Below are 20,436 nucleotides of genomic sequence, written 5' to 3'. Positions count from 1 at the left end.
TAGGACTGTAATGTACATTATTTCTTTTTGTACATATCCTTCATGTATCAATTGTTCTCTTTTCCTTGTTGAGTTATTACAGTATGTGAATCAATATAATGTTAGGAAATAACTAAGCTAACCCCTCTAGCATTAAGATCAATCTTGTGTAATGTACTATACTATGTTTAGGACTAATAAGTTATAATTGTGAATTCATAACGTGAACTCATTGTTATGTGTGTGGAGATCTATGTGTTCCCTCTGGGTAAATTGAAATTGAAATGAAGAATGGAGAACAATTATGTTATAATCTTTGATTAATTGTAGATGAGGTATGGTGTTTGATATGGACTAAATGTTTAGATTAAGTTCCAGGAGTCACTAAGAAATGTGAAATTTATATAAATTAGGATTATAGTAAGTGCTTATATGATAAGATACTATATTTACTATCTTCACGGGTGTGTTTATAAATTAAAATTAAATTACAATGAATTGGACTGTAATTGAAAAAATTATGGGTAGGGTATACAATGATAATAAATAAATAAACAAATAAATAAAAAATAAACAAGAAATAAATTAAGTAAACCATATATACTTCACTCTAATATATTGAATTTAATATTGGATTCTAATGAATATGTTAATATATTGGAAAGACATCAGAATTATTGGGTATTTAATGTAATATAAGGAATATTATTAAAAACTAAATGACTTCTCTTCTATATTAATTATGTGGGCTCAATATCATCCATAGAATGTTAAATTCTAATTAATGAACAATTATTCTGGATTGTTTTCTTGGATATAGACTTAATAGGATTTATGACAATTGGATAAACTCCTGATTTGTCAACTTAATGGATAAAAAGTTATCTCCATTGTCAATTTGTGACATCATTGTTCTCCTTTAAATGATATGTGTTACATTATGTCCCTTTTTGACCTATTTTGATTAATGTATTTAATGTGTATCCCTTTATGACCTATTTTTGATTAATGTATCCCAAAGGTATCCCCACTAAGTGGATGATCGAGTACAGATTTACTATGGGGTCAATGGTTCTGAATATAAGTCAGAATATAGGATCTTGGATCACAAATACGAACAAGTTGCTATGTGATTTAAGGGTTACTATTGGATTCAGCAGGACAGATCCTGTTTATTTTATTTCATTTGATTATATCAACTTGAGCATCAAAATGACATTATGTTAGATGTCTACTTTAATGTCCCTTATATTATTGTTGTATTATTATAGCTAACTATAGTGTCATATGAGATCTCTTTGTATAAACTCTCTTTATGATTAAGTCTACTAATATTGTGTACTAATTGTGTACTAAATGGTATAATATGTCAATCAGCCAATTTCTATTTTAACCAATCAGTCACGAGAGGTATACACTGTATATATAGGAGAAACGCGTAGGGCAAGCGCTTTCAGGAGCAGTTGGAGACCCGCTGAGAGATTGATTCCTCACAACGGAGCCAAGGCAGTGTACAGTATCATCGAATTTCAGAGACAAAATCTCGCGAGAGCCGGGCCATGTGATGCGGAAGTAACCACACGAGCGAACAGTGCTGGTAACCGGCGTTCTCCAATATCGAGTGTGAGAGACTCGCTTTTACTCTCAACTGCTTGTATTCAATTCACAGCATGTGAGTTTAATACCTATTTTTTGTTTTTAGTTATATTTTATTAAAAAGGTTTTACACTATCCCTGTTCTTCCTTTTTATTCCCTACCTATTCCTTCTGCGAGACCCATCCATCTGCCAGGTACTATCCGGTAACAGATACATTGTGATTGCTGTGTAACCAATGATCCTGAGGACACAAAGACCACAGAGAGAGACAGACCAACGTTGGAAGCAGAGTTCCTGAATCCCAGAGTGGATTAAAGGCTGATAATTGCTGTACTAAGTGTAAGTGCATACCTTACCATCTAACACCTGAATTGCTCAGATATACTGCCCTATGATGTTCTTCTTCTTTTTTTCTCTCTCCCTGCATATTTGCACCTAGGTCGTTCTTATATATATATATATATATATGTAAGGATGTGGTAGGAACTTAATATGTGTGTTCAGTGTGTGTTCAGTTGGTGTTTGACTCTGTTCAGTGAGAGGCATGTGGAGTGTCTGCAACAGTGTTGCAGTGTGTCAGAGCAGAGTGAGACAGGCTGTGTGTCTGTGCAGATTAGGCAGAGAGGCTCTGTGGAGAAGCTACAATTCCCATGAGCTCCTGGGCAGTCACCTGATGTGAAGAACCAATCAGAAGGCTAGGATGACAGGGGCAGGAAAGGGAAGCATGGGGGAGAGACCACGCTAGTCAGAGGGGATCTGGAAGGTAAAGGAGGAGGGTGTATGCGTGCAGGGGGTCAGTGACCCGCCTGCATAGGCTAGCTTTACCACGCAGGCCCTTAGGAGAAGCCCCTGAGCCACAGTAGGTTGCTGTGCTGCAGGGACGCCCATAGTGAGCAATCAGTCACCTTACTGTGTAGACAGTTAGGGACAAGCGTGCGGAGCAGGTTTGCTGGTGAGCTGCTTGGGACCAGAGAGCTACACTGCGGACATCAAAGACAAGCAAGGATTCGGCTGATCCTTTTCGAAGCATTACCGGTCACCGCCGTGACCGGAAGGTATTTACGTTAAGTGCACCAACACCGGTCAACAGGCGCTGATCCCGCCTTAAGCGTAACTCTTTGAGGACACTAGTGAGTGACCAAAGGCCTAATACACGGAGCACTCCTTTCTATTAGTGTAAGGACATACTCAATAAGAGCGTGGCTGAGCCACTACTGTACAGGACAACACTCGTTGAGAGCGTGGCCGAGCCACTCACGTATAAGGACATTATCATTTAGCTGAGTTAAGGTTATATAGCGTTATAGGTTATGTGTTAGCATATATGCTGGGTGTGAAGTAATATGATGAAGTGCTAAGGTCTGTTGCGATTACAGTAAAGTTGATTGCATCACACATGTGTATGTATATGTTTCTTGCCCAGGGGAATCTCACATCACGGGGATCCTGGGTAAGTGGAGGCGCTGCGCTAATAAAGGTTACCCCAGGCTCCCAGCTAGCGGAGGCTCAGATCTCCTGGAGCCACAGGTGCGTGCAGTTATCCGTAGTCCCATTGGGAGCGTCAGAAAAAGGGCTACATTTGGAGGCGCTGCTGAGATCTTAGACCTGGGGTGCCCCATATAGTTTTCTCAATTGTGCAACAAGATTTTTTTTCACCATGTTTGTGCCCTCACAGCCCGAGGTGCGCAAGTGGGCCCAGCGTCATGAAATTCCCCTGACACGTGCTTTCGGCCTTGGACATGTTCCTGCCATCCTCTCCCTAGGCACCGTGACTGACCATGTCAGGAAACTCCCGCTCATGGACACTGCCCGAGTGCAAGACCACTATTACGACCGGGAACAGATTTGGCGCAAAATACTATATGTCACTGACCAGGACATATGTCCCAAAGCCCTGCCCTTAGTATTGTTGATACCCGAGGCCCCCGGCATACACTGTCCAATAGTGCAAGTGGATTCCACCGAGCCACTGGCTGCGTCCACACCACAGAGGGGATATCCCGGCTCGTTAGGTGCCGTCACTAGCAGCTCTGACCGCACCCCTGAGAACAGTTTGAACCCTCGATGGCCTGCTGCCATGGGCCTAGGCACGTCGTTCACCCCCTCCGCCATGAGGCCCGCATTAAGTAGAATCAGTATGTCAAGACTAGACACCTACTCCCCGGCAGGGGGTAGCCTGCTGGATAATGCCTCTATCCCTGTGCTTGCAGAAGCCATCCATCACTCCACGCAGGCCCTCCAATACCATAAGCTGGAGGCCTTCTCTGGGGATAAACCCAGTCCCCTGGGAGAAGTCGGAATGGCTGGACCACACGGAACAGGTACTTCCGGAATGGTCATGCACAGATGCCGTTCGGAGGCAGCGCATAATTGAGTGCCTACGGCCCCCAGCATCCCACATGGTGCAATGCTATCGGGTTGACCACCCGGATGCTGATATGGCGGGCATCATTTACTGGCTTACCAAGACATATGGGGTCCCTGTGGATGCCTTCGCCCTGATGGCCAAGTTCCATGCCCTGGCTCAGAAAGAGGGAGAGATGGTGTCTGACTTCCTTAGACGTCTGCATCTGGATCTGTGGACCCTGGTAAAAAAGGGGTGGTGCAGAAGGTGGATGCTCGACGGACTGCGCACCACCCAGCTACTGAGGGGGCTCCTCCCATTGCATCCGGTGTCCGTACGCGTCAGCGGCTGCCTCGTGCCAGGACAAGCATTGGTGTTTGATGACCTAATGGACCGGGTCCAAGCACATGAGACTGTGCTGCTGGGGTGTGACTTAACCCCGGGAAAGAAGGCGACGGGTGGGATCCAAGATACCAAGAAGTCGGAAGCTAAAGCCGAGACATCCGGGGATGAGGATCCTGACAAGGGGGACTCGAAGGTGCCTGCAGCTGCCCGGGAGCGCCCTGTGTCAGGACGAACCTCGCCACCCTTTTGAGACAACGCCTACCTCAGTCAACTCCGGTGTTATGCTTGTGGAAAGATGGGGCATCTTCGGGCGCACTGCCCCTCCCTACGGAAAACGGCGTCTCGACCGGCCAAGTCCATGCTGTGTACTCCCCAGGACGGCGGAGCCATGGCCCCGCCTTCGACGAGTAATCGGATCGGACCAGTCGCCATCGTCCGGGTAGTGATTGAAGGCATCTATGCTTCTGCGTTGATGATACGGGGTCTCAGGTGACCATAGTGTATCGGCCCTTCTACGATCAACACTTACACCGGCTGCCGCTGTTATCTGCTGACTCTTTATGGTTGAGAGGGTTGCGTCACGAAGATTACCCCATCGATGGAGTGGTGAAGGTACATCTGGACATTTCCCAGCTGAACACCGGTAAGCACCACCCCATGGAAGTGGAAGCCTTAGTGTGTCCAGAACCACAAGACCACCCCAGTGCCCCGATAATCATGGGAACCAACACCGACATTGTGCAATCGGTGATACGCATGTACTTACAAGAAGCGGGCGTGCCCCGTTGCTGGCTCTCGCTACGAGTCCGGCACTACAAGAGGCTTGCGGTAAAATCGAGACTGAAGAGGAGCATGGAATGCTGTAGAGTCAAGAGTGGGGCGTGACCCAGATCCCTCCTGGGGAAGGGAGAATGATGATCGCGGCCTGCCACTACCCGGATAGGCGTCCGGAGGATCAGCTATTCTCATTGGAGAGCACGACACGGGATGATCAGCGGCTTGGCTACGAAATATTAGCTTTAGTGAAGAAAAATTCCAAATAGAACCTGGGTATATGTTCAGAACATCTTCCCGTACCCCATGTGCATTGATCGTCGGCAGCCTCTGGGTAAAATCTATCCCGTAATACCTGAAAAGAAGGCTGTAGAGGAACGGCCGGCGGCGGCCACCACCCATGCAGTAACTCCCCTGTTGGCATTTGACTTCGGAGATTCGCCACTAATGGAGGACTGGAGAAAAAGACTGCAGACCAAGCTAGGAGAACGACGAGAGGTGTTCTCCATGAGTTATATGGATGTGGGGTGCAGTCGCAGCGCCCGCCACACCATTTGGATGAGCAACACCGCCCCGTTCTGGGAGCGTTCCCGCCGCATAGCTCCCTGAGACGTGGAAGAGGTGCGGAGATTAATAGCCGAAATGGAGAAAGCTGGTATCGTTCAAGGATCCCGCAGTCCATACGCCTCTCCCATCGTGGTGGTCCGCAATAAGAATGGGACGGTACGTCTATGCATAGACTATAGGACACTGAACAATCGTACGGTACCTGATCAGTATACCCTCCCACGCATTGAGGACCTTCTGAACGCCTTGACGGGAAGTAAATGGTTCAGTGTACTAGATTTGAGGTAGGGATACTATCAAGTGCCCATGGATCTGGAAGACCAGGAGACAACAGTCTTCATCTGTCCGCTAGGGTTCTACCAGTTCACCCGCATGCCACAAGGGATCTGCCGGGCCCCTGCCACCTTTCAGAGGTTAATGGAACAGACCCTGGGAGACATGAGCCCGCAAGAATGCTTAGTGTACTTGGATGACATTATAGTGTTTGGGAAAACGTTGGAGGAGCACGAGGAGCGGCTAATGAAGGTGTTGGATCGACTTCAGAAGAAGGGACTCAAACTGTCGTTGGATAAATGTAAATTTTGCCGCACATCCGTGACTTACGTGGGCCACATTGTATCAGCTGAAGGGATATCCACCGACCCAGGGAAGATAGAGGCCGTAGTGAATTGGCCCAGGCCCAGTAACATCCAAGAACTCCGATCCTTCTTGGGATTCTGTGGCTACTACCGGCGCTTCGTGGAGGGCTACTCAAGCAAAGCTAAGCTCCTGAATAACCTTTTAAAGATATATCCTGAGGCTACAGGCAGGAAAAACATCACGGCACAAACGCCTTTGGCGAGAAATGGACCCCTGCTTGTGAGCAAGCGTTCTTGAAACTGAAAGCCAGTCTAACGCAGGCCCCAGTGCTGGCCTATGCCGATCCTGACCGCGAATATGTGCTACACGTGGATGCCAGTTTTAGCGGACTGGGAGCAGTGTTGCACCAAAAACATGACCCAGGGCTCCGCCCCGTGGCGTATGCAAGTCGAAGCTTGACCCCAAGTGAACAGAACTATCCTGTCCACAGGCTGGAGTTCCTAGCCCTCAAATGGGCAGTAGTGGACAAGTTACACGATTACTTGTATGGGGTACAGTTTGAAGTCCAGACAGACAATAATCCAATGACGTACATTAACACATCCGCCAAATTAGATGCGATAGGTCATCGGTGGTTGGCGGCGCTGGCCAAATACCGTTTCAACCTCAAGTATAAACCAGGGCCCACCAACGTAGGGGCCGATGCTTTGTCACGAAGACCGGGGCTCCAGCCTGTCCTGGATGAGGAGGTGTGGGAAGAAATTCCGGGGCCTGGTATACGTGCTCTATGCTCCATAGCCACAGTAGTCGACGATCAGGTCGCATTCTCGGAGCTAAGAGTAGCCGACTCATTAGGGTGTCAATCCCGTGCTGTCCCTCGGGCCTACCGAGGCTTGGAGGGAATGAACCTTACGGAAGACAAAATCATCTCCTGGAATGAGCTAGTGCAGCATCAAATTCAAGACCCAGTGGTAGAATTAGCTCGCCAAGCCCTGCAGCAAGGAAACCCCTCCATTCTTAAGCAAGCCCCCAGAGAATTGGTGAAACTCTTGTTGAACGAGTTCGGGAAATTCGAACTGGACAATTGCCTCCTGTATCGGGTCATACCCTACCATAATCATCCCGACCGGCGACAGCTATTCCTGCCCAAGATTCTGCGGAATATGGTCCTCAGGGCCCTACACGATGATCATGGCCATCTAGGTGTCGACAAAACATTCGGGTTACTTCGGGACCGATTCTACTGGCCGAAGATGAGAGAATCCGTGGAATTGCATTGCCGACAGTGTACCCGAAGCATACAGAGGAAGACTCTCCCCACTCGGGCTGCCCCCATGGCACATTTGAAAAGCTCCGGCCCCATGGATTTGGTGTGCATGGACTTCTTATGCATCGAGTCAGACTCCCGGGGCATTGGTAATGTACTAGTGATTACGGACCACTACACAAGATACGCCCAAGCATTCCCCACCAAAGATCAACGAGCGGTGACTGTGGCTAGAGTATTGTGGGAAAAATACTTCATTCATTATGGATTACCGAACCGGCTACATTCGGATCAAGGCCGAGATTTCGAGAGCACTCTCATTAGAGAACTGCTGAAGTTGCTAAATATAGCTAAGTCACGAATGACCCCGTACCACCCAGAAGGAGATGCTATGCCTGAACGGTTCAACCGCACGCTACTTGACATGCTGGGAACACTAACAGGCTCTCAGAAGAAGGAGTGGAGCAAGCATGTGGAGACACTGGTGCAAGCATATAACTGTACTCGCCATGAGTCTACCGGGTATACCCCATACTTCTTGATGTTTGGAAGGGAAGCTAGACTGCCCGTGGATGTGCGACTGCGGATATCTACCGATGGGGTATCCAACAGGACGCATTTCCGATATGTACAAAGACTATAAGACAGTCTACAGCAGGCCTATAAATTGGCGGAAAAGACGGCGGCGCAATTAAATGCAAGCAACAAAAGACGTTATGACCACAAGGTGAGGCATAAAGAGATTCGCCAGGGGGATGCTGTTCTTCTTTGTAATTTAGGCATTCCTGGAAAGCACAAATTGGCTGATCGGTGGAGAAATGGGGTGTAATAGGTAGAATCACAGATGCCTGGCCTCCCGGTGTACCGCATCAAGGATTCAGAAGGCCGGGTAAAGGTATAGCATAGGAATCATCTGCTCCCCATACCTCAAGTAGTGGACAACGAATTGAAAGTGCCCACTGTTTCAATAGATGGAGAAGATGAAAATACAGAGGTTGGCCCAGAGACTGTAATAAATGCCACCTCTGAGAATCCTATGGAGAGAACCTCTCAAAGGGGCCTTCTGGCCGTGGGGGCATCTCCCGAAGGAGCTACGGGTAAAGAGCCCCTTGGTCCAACGACAGAGACGCTGACTCCAGTGAGCCAGCCGATAGACCCACAGAGCCCGTGCTTTGTGCCACAAAGAGACTTTGCCGACTTATCAAATTTGGCAGAGTTGGAACTGCCAAATGGGAATTGCTGCACCCTATTATGAGGCTCAGCAGTTGTCTCGGAGCAAAATCCAATCTGTGATTGTGATGCTCACAGAATTGTGCAATATCGTATAAAGTCAATGCGAATGTGCTAAGTTATATAATTGAACTGCATTTTTATTATATAACATTTTGTATATAGTTATGTAGGTGTAGCCCAAGCCAGGATGTTGGATTCTGCAAGGGGGAGAATGAAAGGATGTGGTAGGAACTTCATACGTGTGTTCAGTGTGTGTTCAGTTGGTGTTTGACGCTGTTCAGTGAGAGGCATGTGGAGTGTCTGCCACAGTGTTGCAGTGTGTCAGAACAGAGTGAGACAGGCTGTGTGACTGTGCAGATAAGGCAGAGAGGCTCCGTGGAGAAACTACAATTCCCATGAGCTCCTGGGGAGTCACCTGATGTGAAGAACCAATCAGAAGGCTAGGATGACAGGGGCATGAAAGGGAAGCGTGGGGGAGAGACCACGCTAGTCAGAGGGGATCTGGAAGGTAAAGGAGGAGGGTGTATGCGTGCAGGGGGTCAGTGACCCGCCTGCATAGGCTAGCTTTACCCCGCAGGCCCTTAGGAGAAGCCCCTTAGCCACAGTAGGTTGCTGTGCTGCAGGGATGCCCATAGTGAGCAATCAGTCACCTTACTGTGTAGACAGTTAGGGACAAGCATGCGGAGCAGGTTTGCTGGTGAGCTGCTTGGGACAGACAGCTACACTGCGGACATCAAAGACAAGCAAGGATTCGGCTGATCCTTTTCGAAGTATTACCGGTCACCGCCGTGACCGGAAGGTATTTACGTTAAGTGCACCAACACCGGTCAACAGGCGCTGATCCCGCCTTAGGCGTAACTCTTTGAGAACACTAGTGAGTGACCAAAGGCCTAATACACGGAGCACTCCTTTCTATTAGTGTAAGGACATACTCGATAAGAGCGTGGCTGAGCCACTACTATACAGGACAATACTCGTTGAGAGCGTGGCCGAGCCACTCACGTATAAGGACATTATTATTTAGCTGAGTTAAGGTTATATTGCGTTATAGGTTATGTGTTACCATATATGCTGGGTGTGAAGTAATATGATGAAGTGCTAAGGTACTGTTGCGATTACAGTAAAGTTGGTTGCATCACACATGTGTATGTATATGTTTCTTGCCCAGGGGAATCTCACATCACGGGGATCCTGGGTAAGTGGAGGCGCTGCGCTAATAAAGGTTACCCCAGGCTCCCAGCTAGCAGAGGCTCAGATCTCCTGGAGCCACAGATCTCCTGGAGCATCAGAAAAAGGGCTACATATATATATATATATATATACTCATTATATAAGTACTCATTATTTGCTTAGTCTGTTGCAGACAGTTTGTCTTGTTGTAATATATATATATATATATTACAACAAGACAAACTGCCTGCAACAGACTAAGCAAATAATGAGTACTTAAATTAGTAATATAATAACCACTAACGGTGCTAGGGACTAGAAGTAATATAACAATGAATAGAAAAAGAAAAGCGTCCCAACTCAGCACTCAAGTATACTCAGAACAAATATCAAAGAAAATTATGATTTATTTAACAGCACAAATAATCAAACATAAAATACAAAAAATATTAACACAAACCCTGACATCCTCCTGTGATTGAATATGTATCAGACAGGGGAAATCCCCTATGAAGATACTGATGGACCCCTAATTCCCAAGGCAAGGGGAAAAAGCCTATAAGCACAAAATATATGTAGAACAAGGGGTTAACAATAACCCCTTGAACCTACAAGGCCGGCCTCACCCCTAGTAAATATAAAACCACACAGCAAGCATAGATAACACATGCACACAATTGCCTAATACATGCTGATGTCAAATACATATATTTTAAACTGAAGTTTAAAAGGAAGTTCAAAAGAAGTGAGGAAGAAGTGGACACCCCATCTGGCCCTGATTCCTGCATTTGAACTACGCTGGAAAGGATGATATCATCAATACCAGACTGCATCATTACTGCTATGATACTGCCTTTACCATTTATAATTGCTGTGACTTCACTTCTTCTCAAATTATGCACTTCTTTTTACCAGCCTCAGTATGTCTCTAACTCTATTCATATATCTCCATCTCTCCTTCCTTCACCACTTCTCTTTTCACATGAACTCCTTTCTTACCTGCGTCCTCTGACACAGCTATATCCCCTGCACTAAAAAACACCCCTACAAATCATCCTCCCACACCCTTTTTCTATCCATGCTTCTCATCCTTGCTTCTGGGGATATCTCTCCCAATCCTGGTCCCTGTCTTATTCCTACATGCGCTCGTCCTCGCCTGCCAACTGCAACCTCTACTCCTTCTGGTGTAAACCCCTCCAACCTCAGGTGTGCGGCTCCTGCTCTCCTCTCTCTGTCGTTAACGACCCCTTCCTATTCCTCCCTCTCTTGCTTTTCCCTCCTTTGAGGCTCACACTGTTCAGATTTTCTCTCCTCTCCCTGTTCATGTGGCGGTCATCTATCACCCACCTACCTCTACTCTTCCCCCTTCTGCCTTTCTCTCTCACTTTGAATCCTGGCTCTCTTTCTTCCTCTCCTCAGACTCCCCTGTTCTTCTCCTTGGGGACTTTAATTGCCACATTGATGACCCCTCTCTCCCTTGGGCTTCCCGCTTTCTTTCTCTAACCTCTTCTTTTGGCCTTCAACAGTGGACTGCAGCCAGCACCCATAAGGATGGCCACTACTTAGACCTTGTTTTCACTAAGAACTTCTCTCTCTCCAATTTCTCCATTTCCCCTTTTCCTCTTTCTGACCATCATCTCATCTCATTCTCTCTATCTCGCTTCTCCCCTTCTCCACCTCCATCTATACCCCGGTTCTGCAGAAACCTGCGCTCTATTCACTTACCTGACTTTGAGTCCACTTTACACTCCTCCCTCTCCTCTCTCAGCTCTGCTACAGACCCGACAACCTGGTCAGGAACTACAACTCTGTCTTGTCCTCCTCTCTTGATCTACATGCCCCACTTTCTCTCTGCCGCACTCGCCCTTCTAACCCTAGACCCTGGCTAAATTCCCACACACGCATGCTGCGTTCCTCCACTCGTTCCTCTGAACGCCTCTGGAGGAAGTCTCACACTCTCGCAGACTTCCTTCACTACAAATTTATGCTATCCTGTTTCAACTCTGCCCTCTCGCAAGCTAAACAAGCCTACTTTTCTGCACTAATCAACATGCACAAGTCTAACCCACGCCGACTGTTCTCTGTCTTTGATACTCTACTCAAACCACCCTCAGCTGCCTCTCCTTCCTCCATCTCCGCTCAGGACTTTGCTGACTATTTTAAGGAAAAGGTGGAATCCATACGTTAGAACATCCCCTCTGTTTCTTCTTCCCATCCTACACCTCTTCCTAACTCTCTTCCTGCCTTCCTTGACTCTTTTTCCACTGTCTCAGAGGAGGATGTATCGCTGTTGATCACCTCTTCTCCCTCTACCACTTGCCCTCTTGACCCCATTCCCTCCCATCTCCTAAAACCACTTGCTCCTACTATAATCCCTAAGCTCATGCACATTTTTAACTCCTCCCTCTGCTCTGGAACCTTTCCATCCTCCTTCAAACATGCAACAGTCATACCATTACTCACAATCAGCAAGCTTGACCCTACCTGTCTTTCTAACTATCGACCTGTCTCCCTCCTGCCTTTTGCCTCTAAACTCCTTGAACATCTTGTATTCTCTCGCTTGCTCCATTTTCTCATCACCTATTCTCTCCTAGACCCTCTACAATCTGGCTTCTGCACTGCGCACTCCACGGAAACAGCCCTCACTAAAATAACTGACGACCTCCATGCTGCCAAAGACAGAGGTCATTACACTCTGCTCATATTACTCGACCTCTCTGCAGCATTTGATACTGTGGATCACCCTCTTCTCCTTCACATTCTCCATACTCTTTGTATTCGGAACAAAGCTCTATCCTGGATCTCATCCTACCTCTCCCATCGAACTTTCAGTGTCTCTTCTGCTAACACCTCCTCCTCTATTGATCTCTCTGTGGGGGTACCCCAGGGCTCTGTCCTGGGACCTCTTCTCTTTTCTCTGTACACACTCTCTCTAGGTGACCTAATAACATCTTTTGGGTTTAAATATCACCTCTATGCTGACGACACACAAATATACTTTTCAACACCCGACCTTACACCTGCTTTACAGACCAAAGTTTCTGAATGTCTCTCTGCTATATCATCCTGGATGGCCCTCTGTCGCCTTAAACTCAATATGGCTAAAACAGAGCTCCTCATACTTCCTCCCAAACCTGGCCCTACTACCTCCTTCCACATTACTGTTGGAACTACGATCATTCACCCAGTAGCCCAAGCACGCTGCCTAGGGGTCACACTCGACTCCTCTCTCATATTCGCCCTTCACATTCAAAACATTTCTAAAACTTGTCGCTTTTTCCTCCGCAATATAACAAAGATACACCCTTTCCTCTGTTGCTCGACTGCTAAAACTCTGACTCAGGCCCTCATTCTCTCCCGTCTTGATTACTGTAACCTCCTGCTGTCCGGCCTTCCTGCCTCTCACCTGTCTCCCCTACAATCTATCCTAAATGCTGCTGCCAGAATCACTCTACTCTTTCCTAGGTCTGTCTCAGCATCTCCCCTCCTGAAATCCCTCTCCTGGCTTCCAATCAAATCCCGCATCTCACACTCCATTCTTCTCCTCACTTTTAAAGCTTTACACTCTTCTGCCCCTCCTTACATCTCAGCCCTAATTTCTCGCTATGCACCATCCCAACTCTTGCGTTCTGCTCAAGGATGTCTTCTTTCTACCCCCTTTGTATCTAAAGCCCTCTCCCGCCTTAAACCTTTTTCACTGACTGCCCCACACCTCTGGAATGCCCTTCCCCTCAGTACCCGACTAGCACCCTCTCTATCCACCTTTAAGACCCACCTTAAGACACACTTGCTTAAAGAAGCATACGAATAGCACTGTGAACATTCTGAACACATGATACATAAAGCTTGGCCCCCTGCAGACGCACTTACCAGAACTCCTCCTACTGTCTCTGTACGTTCTCCCTACCTACCAATTAGATTGTAAGCTCCTCGGGGCAGGGACTCCTCTTCCTTAATGTTATGTTTATGTCTAAAGCACTTATTCCCATGATCTGTTATTTATATTATCTGTTATTTATTCGATTACCACATGTATTACTACTGTGAAGCGCTATGTACATTAATGGCGCTATATAAATAAAGACATACAATACAATACAATTATATACAAACACCGTAAATGCAGTTGGTATAATCAAGGCAAACCAGGCACGGAACCAAAAAGAGACTGTTAGTATGGGATCAACAATGGTTAACAGTTCACATCAGTTACCATAGTCCATGAGACCATCCATGCCACACTGTGATAGTAAAATGTCCAAAGGGTAAAGATCTTCCAACTGAGGGGTCCATACGCAGGGGAGTCTGGGAAAAACAAACGCCCCAACACATGTTTTAACCGCACTTCATCAGGGGCTTAAAATAATGCATGCTACCAAGGATTTAAACAGCACACTGATTATAATGCGGATGGACCCCTCAATTGGAAGATCTTTACCCTTTGGACATTTTACTATCACAGTATGGCATGGATGGTCTCATGGACTATGGTAACTGATGTGAACTGTTAACCATTGTTGATCCCATACTAACAGTCTCTTTTTGGTACCGTGCCTGGTTTGCCTTGATTATGCCAACTGCATTTACGGTGTATGTATATAATATATGTAATAGATTGTATTAGGCAATCTGGTGCATGTGTTATCTATGCTTGCTGTGTGGTTTTATATTTACTAGGGGTGAGGCCGGCCTTGTAGGTTCAAGGGGTTATTGTTAACACCTTGTTCTACATATATTTTGTGCTTATAGGCTTTTTCCCCTTGCCTTGGGAATTAGGGGTCCATCAGTATCTTCATAGGGGATTTCCCCTGTCTGATACATATTCTATCACAGGAGGATGTCAGGGTTTGTTTTAATATTTTTTGTATTTTATGTTTGATTATTTGTGCTGTTAAATAAATCATAATGTTCTTTGATATTTGTTCTGAGTATACTTAAGTGCTGAGTTGGGACACTTTTCTTTTTCTTTTCATTGTTATATATATATATATATATATATATATATATATATATATATATATATAGGCTATACGATACCGTGTAAGTGGATATCAGAGGCAGCACTCCAGAAGATAGTCAAAAAAATTGGTATTTAATGTGACATATAAACCAACGTTTCGGTCCTCCACACGGGACCTTTCTCAAGGTGATGAACAAACAGAGTGAGTCATAACACATATATATACCCTAAACCCCCAAAGCAAACAGGTGCAACACATGATGTAAAGTAATAATTGCTTACATGCTGTATACAGGAGCTGCACAGAAGCACCAGACTGTCAGATGACAGTGAAAACGCTGTAACACTCTTGCCACGTCGGCAGTGTTAACTGCGCATGTGTGTATGAGGAGTTGAAGTGTCAGAGTACTGAGACTCCTGTCACATGATAACGGGCCAGTGGAGGGCGCATCTAGGCAATGTGAATGGTTACTGCGCATGTGTGAGCTTAATGCTGTAGCAGGGAAAGATTGGATCTTAGAGACCTATAGAATCGCCATTGCGCATGCGCGAACCGCCGGTATAAATAAATAAATAATGCGGAACTGTGCGCGATCGCCAGCTGATGTGCTTGGGCTCAGCTGGCACAAAAAATGTGTTGTGGGAGACCCTAGCACATATCTGAACTGTGTAGAGCCAATCTATGTCCCAAAACGAGTGCTGTTACTCATGTTTATGGCCCCAAGGAGAATTTATTGGGAACAGTAAGGGAGCTAATGCGCATGTGCAAACTGGCAAACATAAAAATAATAAATGGATCAAATCAATGTCTGCTCTCTGCTAATACAAAGAATGACTGTGGGACCAGGCAAAGCACACCCATACTGATGCCCCATAGTAAATAGATAAGCTGTGTAGCAGCAAGACTGTGTTCCCGAAGGGAGAGTCTGATGCTCTGCATCATGTAAGTAAAGCTGCCATCTTAAAATATGTAGTAGCATAAGCTATATATATATATATATATATATATATATATATATATATATATATATATATATAAATATATTTGTTTTTCCATATATTTTTGTCATATTTTTGTATCACTTTGTATATATATTATATATATCATCACCGCATTTCATGTGTAAATTATTCACTGTGGGAGCACCTAATAGGTTACGTTTTGTTCATGCTTACTTAATGGGCACATTCCTAACTGAAAACAATTAACAGGACATATCTTAATGCATTTGGCTATATCCATGTAACAGGGTATGTCCAGCTGTAACTGTTTCTCGCCACATAGTGTATCTGCTATGTAAGCCCTGTTAAGATCCAGGCATTAGCAGGTTAATCTATGGGCCATTGACCCCCCCTTCTGCTTCCCCAGAAAGTGAAGGAAGGTCTGTGGTGACTCAAGGCCTGTGTACAGCCCCTTGGAGGTGGGTACAGTCGGGCGCCCCTTCCAGAAGTTTCTAGGGGAGTAGCCTAAAGTTAAAGGAGTCTTCCTCTCCACCTTGAAGAGAGAGGATGTGTGCTTGCCCCCTGCTCCTCCTGGAATAAGGAGGGTGAGATTGTCCCTCTCTGAGCCCTGTCTAGGTTGAAGGAGGATGATTGAGGTGGGAGCTGTGAGTCTTACCCATGGCGGAGTAAGCTTGCTCATATTTGGCTGGCTAGCCTAATGACCACCTGGAGCCAAGCAATAGAGAACAGAATGCACCGTCTAGAAAGCCTGGGACAAGTGGAGTGTGATATGCTGCTAAAAGAGCTGATGAAGAATGCCTGTAATAAAGTACCTTTCACCTCTTCCTAAGGTGTCGGTTCCTGGGCTGGAGGGAGGTAATTGTGTAGTGATGGGGGCTGACACCCCCATACACTGGTCCCTAAGTGAGGTGGTGGGGGGGGGGAACACGTGTTACACACATCAATCTTTTTACAGGACTCACAGTGAGGACCTAAGTCAGAACTCTGAAGAACCTGCTTCTAGAACATAGGGTGTAGCTATATATACCCTTTATACGCCCAATAGTGACATAACGGGTCAAAAACATACAAGGGAGTGGCAAGCCCTTCTGCATAATCATCTTACATCACATTATAGTGGGCAGTAACCTTAGTTAATCCATTAAGACCATTAACCCCTTTACTGAAATAGTAGTCCACATAGAGGGGTCTCCACCTCTTTTAAGTTGGTTTGACCATCTTGACTATGTATGTACAGTACAGAAGCTGTCATTATATACAGTACATAGTCAAGATAGTTCTTGTATAGTGATTGCTGGGTGCTGCTCTGGTGGTTGGGGAGATAAGGGTCCGGGGAAGTACCTTGTGGTCCTTACAGACCCAAGGGAACGGGCCTGAGGAAGGAGTAATTCCCCAAAATGTTGCCCCCACTGATTACCCTCCCCCCATTAGTTTTGTTATTCCCCCACTGTCTTTGTCTATTGTTCATTACACTCCCTATCCCTGTGTTCCCTGTCCCTTACCACCTATGTTGTAGGGTCTATTGTTTACCCACTAGTGCACATCACTCCAGGTTTAGTTATATGGTCTTGTGCTGATATTAAATTATTTACTTTTTTGTCATTTACTTTGTTTGATCTATTATTCTATAGTCAGTGAGTGCTGGAAATTTAGTTTAAATTTACTATAGTCAAGATAGATTTACCACAAGCCTGGGGTAGGTGATAACATTTGGAGATATGTTTTGGTGGTAGCTCTATCAGGACTTAGTGAATGGCATATGAATAAATAATTAAAAAATGCCCATTTGAATTAATGTTAAAAATATTAGACTGCAGTAAAAAGCCATAATCACGGCTTTACTGCTGGTGATATGGCTTTAGTGAAGGGTTGATAAATAAATTGTCATTAAACACTGATAGCATATTTTTTTTCATTTATCAAGCTTTAGTGAATCTAGGTCACATTCTCTACCTGACTTAACATTGAAGTTATCCTTAAAATATCACACTGTAAGACACATATTTAATCATTCCACATTAGCTGAATTTATATATGCATCTATAGCATTAAGGTTTATACTATACGTAAAGTTTCATATGCATATACTTTAGCTTCGCATTATCATAGTTATGTTTACAGTATATGCAGGCCTATGGATGTTTTCCAAATGACATATTATATCTTATAAATGCAAAAGATATATTTCTCTTATTTTAATTTAGAAAATTCCCATATCAAATCAAGTAATAGTAATGAGCAAATAGACTAAAAAATAAATCAACCTTTTTTAATGACTAAGTTATCAGAAATATGCGTGTACAAATAAAATTAAACAGTATTTATAAAAATTTTTTTTCATAATTCCAGAAATAATTCTCTAAATAGTGTGCTAAATGTTTTATGACATGCTAATAAATATAAATAAATCATTTTCATGTACAATACAGTTAAAGTACGCTGTAGCTTACGATTTTTTCCTTAGGTTGCTTAGCAGGATATTAAAATATGCATTTCAGAAGTGAAAGTTAAATAAATCGATACAAATATCCCACTTACTGTACTGCACATTGAATCGCTTTAAAGCCACAAATACATAATTGGCAACTTAGAGCATGTGCAGGTGCGATACAATGGATGTAAATTATGTGCCGCAATACACATAAATCTACAATCAAACAATACCGCATATTATATATCTATTTTTATTGATTACCATAGATTTACCTGCTTCTGTTCCTGCAGCCACTTTCCCCTCCTCCTTTGTTTTCTCCTCATACTTTTTAATTTATTTATTTCTCTCTTTAACCTTTGGCTGCCTGTAGCTGAGCGTGGAAATGCCGATTGCATAACATGAGAAAGAACCAATTGGTGCTGCATTACAGATTCTCTTGCTGTTGGTGCCGTTGCAGTGTTGTTTATTGCAGCTGACACCTGAACTGTGCTGCTTTGTGGATGTCTTGAATGTACCTGTTGTAAAGCACTGTCGGAATATGGCATGATAGCTGTTGATGTATTTTGCTCAGGCACAGCAAATCTTACTAGTGGTTCGGATGGGTGATGATCTGTGGAGATATATTTTCTGAAAGACTCATTTGAACAACTACTGCTGGAGGTAAAAAGCTGCGTTCCAGTTTGTCTGCCGTAAAAAGTCTCATTCTTGTTTTCATAGAGAGTAGACTGCATTTCCAAAAGCTCTTTGATGTTAAAATCCAAACTATTTGATTTTCTATGAAAGGCATTTCTACTACATGTAGCACTCATGTTCTTTGAAGCATAAATATATTTCTTTGGATTCAAAGCTGTGAGAGACAGTTTTGTTCTACACAGCTCAAAGTGTGTGTTGGATGATCGCACTTCCAGGCACAGTGCCTCAGCTAATCTTCCAATTGCATTCGTTTCTTTGTCCATGGTCAAATACTTTTGACGCCTTTTCCCAACCAGTCTGTCAGTTCATTTTGAATTTCCTTGTCAAAAACCGGTTGAACTTCGGAGGCTGGCAGCATCTTTATTAATGGTGTTGTATTCTGAACAAATGTGTGGTCTGTCAATCAATCCTCCTTTTACACAGATGTACAACCGCTAACTGACCGTTGGAGCATTTTGAGTTTCCAGCAAAGTTAAAGACCTCGAAATGTGCCCCACAGTAAAGAAAGTTCGATTTTCCAATAGTCTAGTCCAGTAGACCTAAAAGTAAAAAAGAGAAACAAAACCACTACATTGACAATTTGTTTGGCTACAAAAGGATTCCCGTTTCTGGGTTGCTTTTTATAAAATACAGACTTGTCAGCAAATAATGTACTTTCCAGTTACAATGCTATACACTCCAGAAGTCCCTAGAAAAACAATTACAGAAAGTGTCAGTGTAAAAAGCTCTTGACCTGTTGGATAAAGAACTTGCTTGTAGTCTTGTTTTGAAAACAAAAATTCTTTATGATTTTTGTGACACTGCAATTTTTAAGTACGGATATACGGTACCTCATTTCACATATACCTTAAGCATAATATAGAATACATATTCAGTACTTACATATGCATAAATGAGAAAGGGATAGGCACACCAAAAATATGCAAAAAAAATATTTTATTGGCCTAACATTTCGGCTACCTTTTCTCATCCAAGGGAACTCCTCAGCTTTGTCTCTCTCCACGTCTCGCCATCAACAGTAATCATCCAACGTTTCACCAGATGAACCCTGAATGAACCCCACCAGATGAACCCCGGAAGAAGCTGCATCTGGTGAAACATTGGGTGATTACTGTTGGCGGCGACACAGTGAGAGAGAGCTTGATTAGACATACTACCCTATGTTTTATATGTATATATATGGGTGAAATATATGTATATATATAGAAGAATGACCTAGGCGCAAATGAAAGAACAAGGGGGGGGAGGAGAAAAAACATAGGGTAGTATGTCTAATCAAGCTCTCTCTCACTGTGTCGCCGCCAACAGTAATCACCCAATCACCCAACGTTTCACCAGATGCGGCTTCTTCTTGGGTTCATCCGGTGGGGTTCTTTCAGGGTTCATCTGGTGAAACGTTGGGTGATTACTGTTGGTGGTGACACAGTGAGAGGTGAGATGTGGAGAGAGACACAGCTGAGGTGTTCCCTTGGATGAGATCAGCTCCAGAACGAGTGAGCGGAGTGGGCAAAATCTCGTTTTTATTGAAAT

General features: G+C 44.6%; 1 protein-coding gene across 1 annotated transcript in view; it reads right to left on the bottom strand.

Annotated features, from left to right (window-relative positions):
* RNF180 (ring finger protein 180) overlaps positions 1-19,279 on the bottom strand; it is a 99,095-nt gene extending 79,816 nt beyond the window's left edge. The window contains 2 exon segments of the mRNA XM_075589897.1: positions 18,486-19,210; positions 19,213-19,279. Coding sequence (XP_075446012.1) covers positions 18,486-19,210; positions 19,213-19,264 — 777 coding nt within the window. The 5' untranslated portion in view covers positions 19,265-19,279.
* Between the last annotated feature and the right edge of the window lie 1,157 nt (positions 19,280-20,436).

This window comes from Ascaphus truei, chromosome 1, assembly GCF_040206685.1.
Source record: "Ascaphus truei isolate aAscTru1 chromosome 1, aAscTru1.hap1, whole genome shotgun sequence".
Taxonomy (NCBI): domain Eukaryota; kingdom Metazoa; phylum Chordata; class Amphibia; order Anura; family Ascaphidae; genus Ascaphus; species Ascaphus truei.
Note: the sequence above shows the minus strand (reverse complement) of the source record. Positions and strands in the feature narration are given on the sequence as shown.